This window comes from Solanum lycopersicum, chromosome 10 (genome assembly GCF_036512215.1).
Source record: "Solanum lycopersicum chromosome 10, SLM_r2.1".
NCBI lineage: Eukaryota > Viridiplantae > Streptophyta > Magnoliopsida > Solanales > Solanaceae > Solanum > Solanum lycopersicum.
In genome coordinates this window covers 360,510-375,295 of record NC_090809.1, presented here as the reverse complement: position 1 = coordinate 375,295, position 14,786 = coordinate 360,510, and the positions used below count along the sequence as shown (strand labels likewise).

At 35.0% G+C, this 14,786-nt stretch overlaps 2 protein-coding genes across 2 annotated transcripts; one reads left to right on the top strand and one right to left on the bottom strand.

Annotated features, from left to right (window-relative positions):
• Nucleotides 1–2,127: 2,127 nt before the first annotated feature.
• LOC101260380 (jasmonate-induced oxygenase 4) lies at nt 2,128–6,092 on the bottom strand. The gene is made up of 3 exons (XM_004248363.5): nt 5,483–6,092; nt 3,844–4,165; nt 2,128–2,449 (listed from the first exon to the last, which is right to left on the bottom strand). The coding sequence occupies exons 1-3, from the start codon at nt 5,938–5,940 to the stop codon at nt 2,225–2,227; spliced, it is 1,005 nt and encodes a 334-aa protein (XP_004248411.1). The 5' UTR covers nt 5,941–6,092; the 3' UTR covers nt 2,128–2,224.
• Nucleotides 6,093–6,632: 540 nt separating this feature from the next.
• Nucleotides 6,633–14,089, top strand: LOC101260673 (coproporphyrinogen-III oxidase 1, chloroplastic). Its single transcript, XM_004248364.5, has 8 exons — nt 6,633–7,345; nt 8,996–9,071; nt 11,077–11,171; nt 11,637–11,720; nt 12,936–13,023; nt 13,365–13,489; nt 13,586–13,684; nt 13,798–14,089. The coding sequence occupies exons 1-8, from the start codon at nt 6,785–6,787 to the stop codon at nt 13,867–13,869; spliced, it is 1,200 nt and encodes a 399-aa protein (XP_004248412.2). The 5' UTR covers nt 6,633–6,784; the 3' UTR covers nt 13,870–14,089.
• Nucleotides 14,090–14,786: the final 697 nt, after the last annotated feature.

The window sequence follows — 14,786 nt, the reverse complement described above, 5'->3', positions numbered from 1 at the left end:
TTTCGGTTATCAAAATTGTATTATATGATTGCCAAATATAATTTTCTTTTTTTTTGTATTGCAAAAAATATTATTTATTGTATCTCAATATATATGAATATGATTTATAAAAGGATACAAGATTTTGAAACTAACATACTTGGTGGAAATAATAAATCTGTTGAGGAAGGATATAATATTCTAAAAAATAAATATAAATTGACTATGAAAGAAATAAGAATACAAGATTCTAAAAAACAGATAACATACATAGGTGAAAATAATATAATGAGGATACAATATTCTAAAAAACAGATAACATACATAGGTGAAAATAATATAATGAGGATACAATATTCTAAAAAAAATTACAAATTAACTGTTAAAGTAAGGATACTATATATGCTTAAAAAATACAAATTCATATGAGATAACATACATATTGAAAATGATATAATCAGGATTCAATAGTCTAAAAAAAATACAAATTGACTGTTACAAAATAGGATACATTTATGCTTAAAAAATACAAATTCATATGAAATATATTTGAATAATTTCAAATAAAAAAGGAATACAATATTCTTAATAAAAATATAGATGAGTAAAAGAAAAATAATTGACAAACAAAAATTAATATGAGGTATGAATACAATTTTGCAACCTTCTTCTTTGATTCTTTCTTTCTTCTTCGTCTACTATGTTCCTTTTTCAATTATTTTCACCAAATTCAAATCTGAATCTGTGTTTACTTGTGATATAAGCAAAATTCAAATTATTAAATATGAATATAAAAAAAAAATCAAACAATATATTATGTATGAATGCTAATGTGGATCACTACAAATTACAATCTACTAAATCTCAAATATGAAAATAAAATCATAAAAAAAATAGTGTATAAAATACTAAAAATCCAAAATGCATAAATATTTGATGAGTATGTTAACAAACTCACATAAAAATAGAAAAAAAAATAACGAAAAATTTGTAATACGTACAATCCAAAATTCAACATAATTTTTTATTTTGAAAACAAAATCTCATGAAATCTCGCAAAATAAATGATGATTTCAAAAATACCTTTATGTATTGAAAGATTTATTGAATTAATCGATAGACTAAACAAATTGATATGAACTTGAATAATTAGTTCTTCTTCAACAATAAGAGAGAGAATAATGGTGAAATTTTGGTAAAAGAGAAAAAAAAATTGAAAACCTCAAAGGTGGAAATAAATTTAATGTTATTAAAGTCTAGGAAGAAGTCTAAATGTATAGTCAATATTTAATGTTGGACTGTTTTGAGAAATAAAAGGAAAGACAAATAATAGTATTCGGATACAAATTATTTTTTAAAATATTGACATTTTAAATAATTATTTTAAAGTATAGATATTTTTACTAATTAAATTAGAAATTATGACTAGTTTACTAATTTTCCCATACTTATATTTCAGTACGATATATATTTTACTTATTTGGGTCGGGTATCAGTTTGAACAAGGTCGTATTTTATTGAATTTGTTTTGATCTATTACAAATGAATAAATTCGGCCCATAAGGCCCAAAATGAAATATATAATGACAGAAAGAGGTGATGACGAGCAAAGGTAACATCAATTAAGAAAACAATAAATGAATAAAGTAACATTAATGAAGAAAACATGTCCGTTAAAAGTAATTAAAAAATCACTGATAATCAGTTGTGAATTATTGAAGAAAGTTAAAAAAATGTATATCAATGATAATGACTTATGAATAGAAGCTTCACAATGGAGAATAAGAGAGAGAAACTATATTGTAGCAATTTTATATAACATTAATTATATGGTGTTTGATACACTTATTTATTGTATTTCGAACATCATAGTATGCACATGGTATACATATTATTTTTTTCATCGAGGCCCTGACTAATTTGAATTCGCGCTACGTAGGGTCCTATTCGTGCTCAAAAAATTCACGCCCCATGGGGCTGCATAGAGATGTTCAATTGCAATAATATATTCAAAAAGCTTTTCTTAAAACCATTTTGGACTACATAAATTGTAGGGTAATAGGGAAGAAAACTTGTTTGTGAATATTTATTGATATCTTTAGAGAAAAATGAACAAAAGTTGTGTTAAGTTGAGGTGTTTAGTCCATCTTGATCTAACTATCTTCATAAATGTTGGTCAAAGTATAACACAGAGATCACTTTTTTCTACATTTTGAATGAATAATTGCAGAAAGAGAGTTAACAATTAAAGTAGAAGTGCATCAAGGTTCCTCTTCCCTTCTGGCCCTTTAGTGTACCATGAGGAGACATGGTCGCCATAAATCACTGGACGATGTCTAGGCGGATGGAAGACTGGAGAAATTTGCCTGGTTTTGGCAGGGTCATGGAATGTGGCAATTGAGAGTCGGGATCTTCCAGCATTTGTCACTGCCCGGTGTTGAGCACTTTTATACTCGCCATTAGTTATGATCTGCAGGAAAATAGTGTTCATTCAAAACGGTACTAACACGAAAATACAACATATATTGAGATACTTAAAAGAATATTGAACACACCCCTCACTAAACAACAACATACCCAATATAGTTTCACAAGCAGAGTTTGAGGAGGATATGTGTAGAGAGTCTAGGGAATATAGGTGTAAAATAACACATTTAACTTGAAAAGGAATAACATTTCTAACACGGATATAAATTTTCTATAGCAAAGGATGGTCCTCTGTGGGAGGAAAAAACTGTCGTTTTGTTTCTCGGCAAAAACCCTCTATCAGTTCAAAAGAACTAAAACCTCAGTGCCTTGACGGAATTTGTTGAAGTGATCAAAGTTAATAATGTCATCAATCAAGTTCACATGGTAGAAGAAAGATGAAAATTGCAACAACAAAAGAGAAGAGGAAACGAGAGGCCTGGGAATAATAGTTTGCAGAAGAGTTTTGAACGACTGGGCTTGGGTGTGATTTTATATATTATTACGAGTTTAGTTGCTTATAATTCAGCCCTCATCCCTTTCAATTAGTGTTTAAAGGTGATATTTTGTGTGAAGGAAAAAAAGGCCGGTCAATTCATCTCCTTTTCAATTCGAGACTCACCCGGTCTTATCCTCTCAATCCTCTCTAGAAACTTCAGAAGTCCTAAAACTTACACATGAAACAAACAAAATGAACCCCCCCCCCCCCACCCCACTAAATTAAAAAATAGGGCCAACAATATGCTAGCAGATGCAATAAAATAGAAAGCAAACAGAGGAATTGTAAATTTTCTAGCTTTTCTCCAAGGCCAAATTCAACAAACATGACCACTTGGGATTAAGAAACATTAGCACAGTTACTAACAGACATTTATAAAAAATTGCTTAAAAAGTGGTACAGATACCCACCCCTTTCTTCAGGATTTTGGTCCAGGGCCATGAAATTCTCAATAGGAAAGTCAACTGGAATAGGGTTAACAGATACAACAGAATGGAAAGAATTTGTTCAACAAACATGTTCCTTTATTAGTGATCCCTTAAGCATCAGGTACCCATACCTTTCCTCCGAATTCTGGTCCAGGACCATAAATTTCTCAATTTAAAAGTCAACTGGACTAGGGTTACCCCCTTAACCAGCTTGTCACATGGTTGGGGTGCAGCAGGGTGGAAGTGATTGAAACAGAACCACAAAGTCACATACAACACTAGCACACACATTAAAGATTCACTTATACACGATAATTGAAAATAATTTCAGCTTCATATGTACAACTTTTTCTTCCTTGATCAACATCTAAAGCAAGTTTTTCAGTATGATAGTAATATTTTAAAATTTTAAAGCAAAACATGGCATGCAAGAAGCATGAATTAATCAGTAACCATAGCGAGAAACAGTACCTCAGTTTGGTCTGCTAAGATCACACAGATAGCATTTGACATTGGATTAACAGAAACCCATTCTCCATTATTGAAAACCTCAAGACCCCCCACGTCATCTTGGATGAGAAGTGTAATAACACCAAAGTCAGAATGTGATTGCAGTCCAAGAGTAAGCTCCGGTTGAGGGCAGGGTGGATAGTAACTAATAGTGATATTTTGGTAAAACTCCCCAACAACATTTTCTATACACTGACATGTCAAGTCTAGACTCTCAGAGACTAAACCAAGAAGTTCCTGTGCAAGAGCTTTCATGTGATCGCTGTATTCTGCCACAACTTTTCTGCAACAAATTGACATTGTCAGTCAAATTTAAGTGATAATCAGGAAAAAGATGAATTAAGAAACCCCTGAACAGATGGACACTCAATGCAGAAGTTTATTAGTACATATCTCACACAGGTGTGTAAACATCCGCATTCGCTATGTGTAGTTTTTCTTTTACTAATTTTTAGTGTATTTTGGAGAATCCACAAAACCTACTCATACCAAAGTCACATCCTTTCAGCACGGGTATATCAAGCCAAGTGAATGATCCATGTAAGGATGACAAGGTAGGATTCAATGTTTTGCCTCTTTTTATTTCTTGTCCTTTGGCCTTTTCAATTTTGTTTTCTTCTCTTAATTTAGACGTCTCAGTTGACGTGGCTGTAACTCTGTCTCAAGAACTAACTCCAAGCAAGTACTTTTTTAGGGGCCATTTATTGCAAATTTTAGCTTAATATTACTCTAAAGTCTAATCTGTACACAAACTTCTTCTATGAATGAAAAACAGCAGATTCTTCACTTGTATTTAGTTTGGTGAGGGGAAATGTAGGAACATGAGTACACTGAAGCAGCCTGATGATGGTGATTTGGGACAAAGTGTGCAGCAACATTAGGGTCAAGAAAATGCAGATCAGTGCTCATAGGGGTTGGAAATTGTTGGAATTAAGAGGTTTTACTTTGTTAATAACTTAGGCGAGCTTTATGCATGAAACATGCTTAGAAAGGAAATAATTGATACTCATGTCCTGAACAACTTCCAATCACTGTGTCTTCAATTAGTTTCTTGTAAAAGAATTTATTAACACTTAAACACAGAGTCAGATATATTTGAGCACTGCAGGAATTTCGAGAAATTATCAGTTACCTTTCAATTCGCGGTAATGGAGTTATTATATAATGTTGTGTTTACAAAAAAAAAAGAAAAAGAAGTGAACATTCCAGAAAAGCAGTCGTAAAAACATAAAATGACCATTACAGACTCTTAACAGAGACGCTAAAGACTAGTAAAAAGACTCAAGTTTCTCCCTACTAATCAAATAAGAAAACTTGAAACCTCCAAAATTTGTACAATCTTGGCATTTGCATTATTTTAGTATTCTATGCTAATGCTAAATCGTAAAGCCTGTGAGAGTAAAAGCCATCATGAGCTATTTGATGAAGTTAAGCAATCTTCTAGTGTCTTTTTTATAACAATAGTTTCTGGGCCAGCACCTCAAATGTAGATGTTATTTTACTTGTTCATATTAGCAAAGCAAGAGAATTTATATGTCAGGTCAACAGATGCCAGTTAATATGAAAATGAGGGAGTATTTGTATTAGTTAGGGGAAGAACCTGTAATCAGCTGGAGAGTCGGGCCAATGAGAAGTATTGCGACGAGATAAAGGCAAGGTGTGGTGATCAAAATAATCTCTCCAATCCAAAACCGTTTCATTTGATGCTACAAGCATGCGACTGCCATATCCTTCAGAAGCAGGAGAAGCAGAATCGCAAGAATACTTAAGCTTCTCTTCCATTTCGCAACCTCCAAAAAAGGTGCGACCAACACGCATTATATCATCCAACAAACTAATCGGAACCTTATGGTTTATCACTTGAAATACTCCCCATTCTTTGCAAGCTTTCTTCAGTTCATCCAGGAGGTTCGTTCGTGAATTGAGATCGATTACTGGTACTGCTGATTTTACGTTAGTTTTTTCTATTTGTGGTCTGGTTTCCGGTGGTTGTACGTACTGTGATGGTACTGAGATCTCACTTTTTTCAGCCAATAATTGTACTCTCAGAGTCTCCATGAGTTTTAAGTGACAAATCGTAAAAGTTAGGAATGATCGGAATATTGAAATTCAGTGGTTGAGGACTGGTGATTGAGGTGAGACGGTCACTGGGAACGGCCGTGCGCGGTGGAGGATTGAACTTGAATCTGGAATTAATCACGTCAAATTTTGTACACTTTCCCGAGAAAATCACTTTTATGAAAAGGTCCATTATTTTCTTTTGGTTACAATTTAGCCCACAAACTTTTAGGTCAAAGGCAAAAGAACTCCACAGAGTTATTTCTTATTGCAAAAATAATAATGTTGATACAAAGGTATACAAGATGACATTGCAAGTGTAGTGTATTTAGTAAGAAAATAATGTCCGAATATTTGCATAAATTATCACTCATTTATATCTAAATTATTTTTTTCAAAACATATGATAATTGTGATTTATATAATAAGTTTATAAATGAGAATTGGAATCACTTCTTTGTGAATGTATTTGTCACTTGATTTACAGAGCAGCTAATATAGCTAATTTAAAAAAAATTTAAAGCTATTTTTTTTTGACAAAGTAAAAATCAAGCTCGATATACTTAGTGCAAGCTTAAGAGAAAATGTTGATTATAAAATTTACTATTTGACAAATTATAACATCAATATAATAGTAGACAAGAATTTTGATTAAAGTTTGAATATATACTTAATTCTTTTTTTTTCCATCCAAATATAATACTAGCAAAGTTGGGTATATCCCTTTGTAAGGTAATTTCTTATCCCAATAATCTATTTCTTATCTCCCCATTGGTCATACCCTTTATAAATCTAATTTAAGCAACTACTTCCTCATTTTTCTCTCAAATTTTCTTCATCTACAATGTTTTCTGCAGTTCTGTCCTCTCCTTCATCCTCTTCCACTTCCACTTTCCCACTCAGATATTCCTCTCTTTCATCAGTAGCCAATCTTTCATCACTTCCACTTACCATTGGATGCAGAAGCACAAGTAAAAAATCAACACACAACAACTGCTCCATCAAAGTCCAAGTGTCATCAAGGATGATTGAGAAGGAAACCCCAGAAACTGAACGACCACATACATTTCTAAGAGAATCTGATGAAGGGTCATCGGGGGATGAGTCGAATTCGGTTGGAGCACGTTTTGAGAAGATGATTAGGGAGGTTCAAGACAGTGTTTGTGCTGCTTTGGAAGATGTAGATGGAGGGGGTAAATTCAAGGAAGATGTTTGGTCCAGGCCTGGTGGGGGTGGTGGGATTAGTAGGGTATTGCAAGATGGGAATGTTTTTGAGAAGGCTGGTGTTAATGTTTCTGTTGTTTATGGTGTTATGCCTCCTGAAGCTTATCGAGCTGCTAGGCCAGTTGATAATGGAAATACTAAACCTGGTCCTATCCCCTTTTTTGCTGCTGGCGTTAGCTCGGTAAATTTCTCACGTTTCATTCTTTCTTTTATATGTGCTACCACTATATCACGGCTGGGATAATTCTTCATCTGTATTTGTATGTGCTACCACTACCCTCATTGTTCCAGCTTGCTAGAGCCTGACCTGCCCTTTTAGACATAGTACACCTTATGCATCTGAAATTAGTAAACAGGTTCCATAGCTGGCGCCTGCTTAACCACTTTACACTGTAAAAACAAATGGTCAATTCTCTTTGCCTGTTGCTCACAAAAATAACATCTTGGACACATCTGTATGCCCCTCTTCATGAGATTCTCTTGAGTTAGAGCAGCCTCTTTCACTACCAGCCAGATCAAGACTGCAACTTTGTAGGGGATTTTCACTTTTCATATAAGCTTCCAGGCTAAGAAACTGATTTGAGACCCCCATCCGATTCAAATTCGTATAAGTAGAGCTGACTGTGAAAAAGCCTTTGTTGTGGCATTTCCATCCTTGGTCCTGTATAGCGGTGATCTATGGTGCCATAAAATTCAGCCAGTCTTTCCACCTTTCTTTGGTCCAGATTTCTTACTTAGGCTATCTTCTGTTTGGATGGTTGTTACATATTGTTTCATAATGTATCATATTGTATTGTATCATATACTTGATTGTTTTAATGAATACAATGTTGCAAATACACCAAATCGGTTGTCACACAAAATGAGATTTTTCGTTGTTACCTAAAGATGGATTTGCCGATCCAATAATCAAAAGAAAATTGTATTTAAACTAACAATATACAACAAGTAACGACCATCAAACAAGCAGTTATAAGTCACATTCAGATTTTGGTGATTTAAGGGATCCATGTTGGTTTTGTGATGCTTTTATGAAGGACCTGATATTCTTCATGTATGTTACATTTGGTAGTTTTATTTTTGTTTTCCTTCAGTCTCCACTCACTTATATAAACTCTATCCATATGAAGTACCAGTTGATTTACGATGAATCCCATAGTAATGGATTCCCGAATTGAATGAAATATATAAACAGATTAAAAATGCCTAACCTAGTTAGGTTGAATTGAGGCTTAATTTATCAATTTCACTTGCTTAGCTAAGAACCAAAAGTTATCCAAAGGGATTCACGTTGATTTTTGAATGTCTTTCGGAAGATTATGGCATTCTACAAGTATATTGCACTAGTAGTTTTGATTTTATTTCCTTTTTGTTTCCACTTGCTTACTTGAACTCCACCTATGAACTTAGAAGGTTGCTGTTGGCCAACGATGTGAAATTCCCTTTTCTTTTTGTTTATCAACATTTTTTTGGGGATTAGTGTCTATCGATCAAGAGGCAAGTAAATTTTCCCTTAAGAGTTACTGTTATGATTTATCACTCATCTCGCTAGTAGTTCACCCAAAAGCTTAAAAATTTCAGTAATAATGAATGCCGGATTAGAGTGGAACATATAGGGGATTCATATCTCTGACGTCAGCTAGTTTGAGGTTGAGGGTAGTTAATTCATTCCACTTGCTTAGTTAAGAATCAGCATGGACTAGACTACTAGAGTAACTACCTTCTTATAGTATCATTCTCTGGGAAAATCTTGATCTATTTTACTTGAATATGTCACTGAACCACTAGCCAAACATTATCATCACTGATAAAGGTTTTATTTCTTTACCAGGTTATACATCCAAAAAACCCCTTTGCACCAACTGTACATTTCAATTATCGCTACTTCGAGACTGATGCTCCTAAAGGTATTCCCCTTCATAATTTTGGTTATTCTTCTGTGATGCTGATCTGCTTTCGATGTAAATGGAGTAGAAACTATGAGTTATGAGAAAAGAAGAGATTGCGCAGGAATAGATAGTGTTCTTGATACCTATTGTGCTTTTCTTTGAGATTTTGGAATAAAATAATAATAATAAAAAGGTATTGCAGTCATAGACATAGACTAGAGAATCCACTTATCCTGCTTCTCACAGAAAATAGTAGTGTTGACGAATGTAAATCACATGTGCACATTTTGCAGTTTTCCCTCACAGTCAGAGTAATTCTTGTTGGAGTAGATATCAAAATTAATGCAGCTACAAGGTGTATCATATTTGCTTTGCTTTGCTTCCTATTTTCTGTTGGGCCATAGTGAACTTGTCATTTTCTGAGGTAGTTATTTCTCTAAAATGGAGTAACATGCCATCCTAATACTTTCCTATTTATTGGGTAACAACAACACAAGAACATTATTCTTAAAATGAAAGCACTTTTTGCACAATTTAATCTTTGTAGTGCAATCAGTAATTTTTTTTATATATAACTTAATCTCCATCCGTCATTAGAATACCTCAAATGACAGAAAAAGTAACAAAAGTAGCGCACCTAAAAGAAGAAGATTCATTCAGAAAGTAAATCTAGCAACGTGGATGGTGGTGGTGGTGGTGCATGGGGGTTGGGTGCAGGGAATGGGAAGGATACACTAATGGTTTGGGATGGGGAAGAAAGTTGATTGCAGCCAGGGATGGATAAGAAAATAGATCTCTTGACGAATGCAGGGGCTTCAAGGTATAGGTGGGCACGGGGTTGAGTGTCATTAGGGTAGAACGATAGATTTCTGGTTGGGATAGTAATGAGAATAGATTAAGTCATTGCTATCTAGGGAGGGATAAGAGAATAGAACAGTGGTGGATGGTGCACATTTGGAATTGTGGATGAGGGCGGAGATAGGTATTGCTTATTTTGAGATGGGCAAAAAAGAGGTGTACCAAATGAATGCGGTGGTACGAGTGGCAGAAGTCTGGGATTCGGGGAAAGGATGAAAAGGAAAGAGTGAAGAAGGATGAGGAGTGTGCCATGGGTTTGCCGAACTTCTATTTATACATGAGTAGTGCTGAATTGTGTAACTATCTCAAACTACAAGGATACACAAGGATACAAGGAGATGTTGAGTATATAAGGAACCAACATACAAGGATACACAAGGGGTGGCTCTGACACTAATTTTTACAGTCTAGTACACAATTGCCTGCATGGCTTCAGAATGAATTACTGTGATCTAATGCTTGCTTCCTTATATACTCAACATTTCTCCATGTTTTTTAATGATGTAAGATTTGCTTAAGATGTTCATAGCTTTACCCAAGCAACAACAGCTTCAAGCGGTTTTATACTAGATAAGCAATGATGTGAAGGAGGCCTCCAGGCATGATGCATGCAGCATTATGAAAGGGAGATATGAAGGATTATTGTGCCTGCAGAGAGATACACGGAGGGTGGCTGGACCTGTAGAGAGGCTAGGGTAGTAGGCAGTAATGGTCCAGAGCATTGCATCAGTAAGCAGCACACTATGGAGACAGAAAACAGAGCTATGGGGTGGAGGAAGCTTTGGCATGAGACCACTAGTAGACGATTGAGAAGAGCTTAAAGTGGGAATATTATGGTAGAAGTGCTAATTCTTAAAAGAGCTGCTCAAAAAATTTGTTACCTTTTTAAGATAGAAAATACACCAAATCACTAAGATATTTCGTTGGAATTTAGTGTTCTTTCCCCAATTGTCTTGTTTGCTTCTTGCATTTTATGAATCTTTTCACTGGTTATGTTTATTAATGCATAATATGGGTCTGCAACAGAAATGAGACTAGCAGTATTTAAGTTGTTAGCTAGGATTGCCAATGTATACCTTTGGTAAGTCCATGTCTGTAATATCTGCATCTTGATTTAAGTTGAACTATGTTAATTATATGTTACTTGTGGTTAATATTAATGCAGATACTCCAGGAGCACCTAGGCAATGGTGGTTTGGAGGTGGCACTGATCTGACACCTGCTTACATTTTCGAGGAGGATGTGAAGCACTTCCATTCGGTATAAGCATGCCAAAAGATTACACCTTTGTAGATCTTTGTTTCATTAGTTCAAAATTTCTGATGTCTAATTTAGAAAATTTACCATGGAAAAGCATTGAGAGATTTTTTTTACAAGCTGCTTTATTTACTCGAAAGTGACAGAAAAGTCCCAGGTCTTTCCTGGTTGGCAACAAATCTAATGTCTGGAAGTGCTTCATTCATTGGGGTATGTCAAGCCCTACAATCTGACCTGACCTTATTTCTTCTGCCATCTCTTACGAAGGATCCGTATCTTTTGCGGAGTCTTCCCTGCCTGTTCTGGTCTTTCCACACGCTTACACCCTGCAAAGTAGTTACTGCTCTTTGAGCACCACTATTCAACATCATCACTATGCTTGGCTAGAATGAAAGATCTTCATATTCTATCACAGACTTTTCTCTTGGATTTTCAAAAGTTGATTCCAACCCTCTGTTTGCTTTGCAGGTGCAAAAAGGTGCTTGTGACAAATTTGATGCTAGTTTCTACCCTCGTTTCAAGAAGTGGTGTGATGATTATTTCTATATAAAGGTATTAGAGTTTCATGTACTAGCAGATAGAAGTTGTTTTCCATATGAAATTCTATTCCCATAATCTGTCAGAAGCTGGAATAATAGGTTAATTGTGCTAGAGACTGTTAAAGAATCTGGAGTGGAGATTTACCCACTAGGCATGAAAATGCTGTAAACGAACCATCGTTAGGGAATTTTAAACAGTTTTACAATTCCAACTGCATCAGAGTCATGGTTTTGTGTCTATCATGTAATTAAGTTGTGGCATTTGGATTGGAAAAATTATAGAAATAATCGTTAAAGTTGAAATCAATCATGTTTCATTTGATAACTAAACTTTGTTTCGAAACAGAACCAAAGAGTTCCTTGAAGAACCAAAACAGAAAACAACTGCTTATTCCAAAAAAGAAAAGAAAATCCAACACAATGTCTAAAATAGTTTTCAAAAACTATTTACTTTAGAATAAACCAAAAATTGAACCAGACACTAAGGGCAATAGTGTCGAGTTACACGAAATCCTCCAAGCATCTCTCCTCATTAAGGTGTACCTTAGTGCTCTTTGGTTTTTGTGTTTGCCTCTGATCAGTTTTTATTTCTCTATATTTAATTCCGGAAATTGTACGTCAAGCTTTGGTTTCTCATGAGGCGTGCTGTAAGGATCAAATATCTATATTAATTGCAGTCTTGCTTAAGCACCTAATACGATTCCCACATGTGAATTGCCCCCCTTTGCTGAAGGCTGCTATCTTCCTGAAGATAAATCAGGCATTCAGAGGGTGTCAGGAAATTAACAAACCCTAGAAATTTCTAAGCAAATTGATCCTTTAATGAAACTGTCGAGGTAATAGCAGACCCTACTTTGTCATCATCTTTTAGCTAGGTTAACTTGTTTTAGTTTGATCCATGACTGCTTTGAACTTTTCTGTTTTCTGGGAGCTTTTGATCCTTTTCTTGGATGTAATTATGCATTCTTTTTATATCTATTGTAACATGAGCGGAAGCAATATCGTAGAAACACTCAGTATGCAGTCTTGCCTTTTTCACATTCTACATCTGGAATTTCTGTCGAGGACTACAGTCCTTGTGAAGAATTGTTGCTGCATTCTGGTTATTAAGTGGTGATAAAGTACCAGAAGCTTTTAGTGGGGTTACTCTTCCATGGTTGCATGTTACTTTTTTGTCCGATTAAAGTAATGTCACAATCATGTTCTGACTGAGCTCATTGTTTTGCAGCACCGTGATGAGAGGCGAGGTCTTGGAGGAATTTTTTTTGACGATTTAAACGACTATGATCAGGAGATGCTTCTCTCCTTTTCTACAGGTAAATGGTGTGAAAAGGCCACCTGTAAATTTAGAATCGCTCTGGAAAGCTTGTTTGTAGCAGGGATTATATTATGCTCATCTTTAGATGCATATCCTAGATGGGGAAATACAATGTCCACAGTTTAAGTTCTCCATTGGTTGACTGGTCTTTTTCCAAGTAGAAAAATTTACTTGAACCTTAAATAGCTGGAGACTAGATTTACTCCATTCCTTTTTCTGAATAATTAGAAACATCAAGCTGTTTGCTTAATCTGATGATGGCAGTTAACGCACAGTTAACTTTTCAATTGTTGGAATGGATAAAATACCCTCTCCTAATGTATTTTTTGTTGAGTGCAGAGTGTGCCAATTCCGTCATTCCAGCATATATACCTATCATAGAGAAGAGGAAGGATACCCCATTCACCGATGAACACAAGGCATGGCAACAGTTACGGAGGGGGCGCTATGTGGAATTCAACTTGGTGAATTACTTTGTTCCCTAAGTTCTTATTTGCCAACAATAATATAAATAAGAAACAATTGTTTTGACTTGGTTCTTTTTTGCTTTGTACTTGAAGGTTTATGACCGTGGAACTACATTTGGTCTCAAGACAGGAGGTAGGATTGAGAGTATTCTTGTTTCTCTTCCATTAAGTGCACGTTGGGAGTACGACCATGTAAGTTTCTTTTCTGCATTGGTAATCCATTCTGCTGATATCCTTCTTAAGAAGAAACCAATTAGTAAATAAACTGAGTTCATACCAACTAAATGATTGTATATTCTATGCAGCAACCAGTAGAGGGGTCTGAAGAATGGAAACTCTTGGATGCTTGTATCAACCCTAAGGAATGGATCTGTTAGTTTCAATCCATGTAAAGTTTACTTGTTTTGGTCTTCTATATTTGTTGTCTTTGCATTTCTTTGATTAGATTTCCTGTGTTTAGCCCCTTTCCTTTGGGGGTCATCCTGAGGGGATTGAGGAAGGATGGAAATGGTTGATGTAGAGGATATGTTAGAATCTGTAATGTTAACTAAAACTGAGGCTTTTAACCTAATGATGTGATGAGAGGAAAGTTTGTTATCTTGACGTGTCTGATGCCAAAAACTGTCGATGATATGTATATATACAGATATTGGAAGCTCTGATTGAGGAGAACATATTAGAATAGAGCAGAGACATATTGCCTCCTCAATCAACTTACATTACTTGTAAATGTGTCTTACCACAACCTTAGTCGTGTATTGTCTGTCCTCACACTGTACATATTAGACGATATAGTCTCCTTACACTTCCACTAGTAAGAATGATTTTATCGGGATGTAAAGGCATAGATAGTAGCTATTGCAGAACAGGCCTCTGCTTGTTCACCCATGGATTCGGGGTTTAGATGCAGTGAGTTCTGAGAAAATTCTGTCTGAACTTGTGTTAGTCAAAAGGCGCTTGGCAGGACCAACAAGAGCAGTACTTCGGAAGTTTCAGGTTCGAGCCCCAAGTTAGGGAGTAGTTCACCCTCCTTCCAGCTCAAATTAGACTTGGATAAGTGAGTGTTGAAGACCAATTAAATACGTTCAGTTTAGCTATCTCTGGAATTAAACATCCTTTCCACTTGTCATGCAGCAATCTCAAATATCTTTGGTGGAAAAATGACAAAAAAGAAAATTATGTTCTTTTGTTATCCTTAATATTAAAATTATTTATTTTTCAAGACTTGGAATTATATGTTAATATGAATATTGGTAAATTACTTGTACTAATCATTATTGTTTAAGAGGGCACG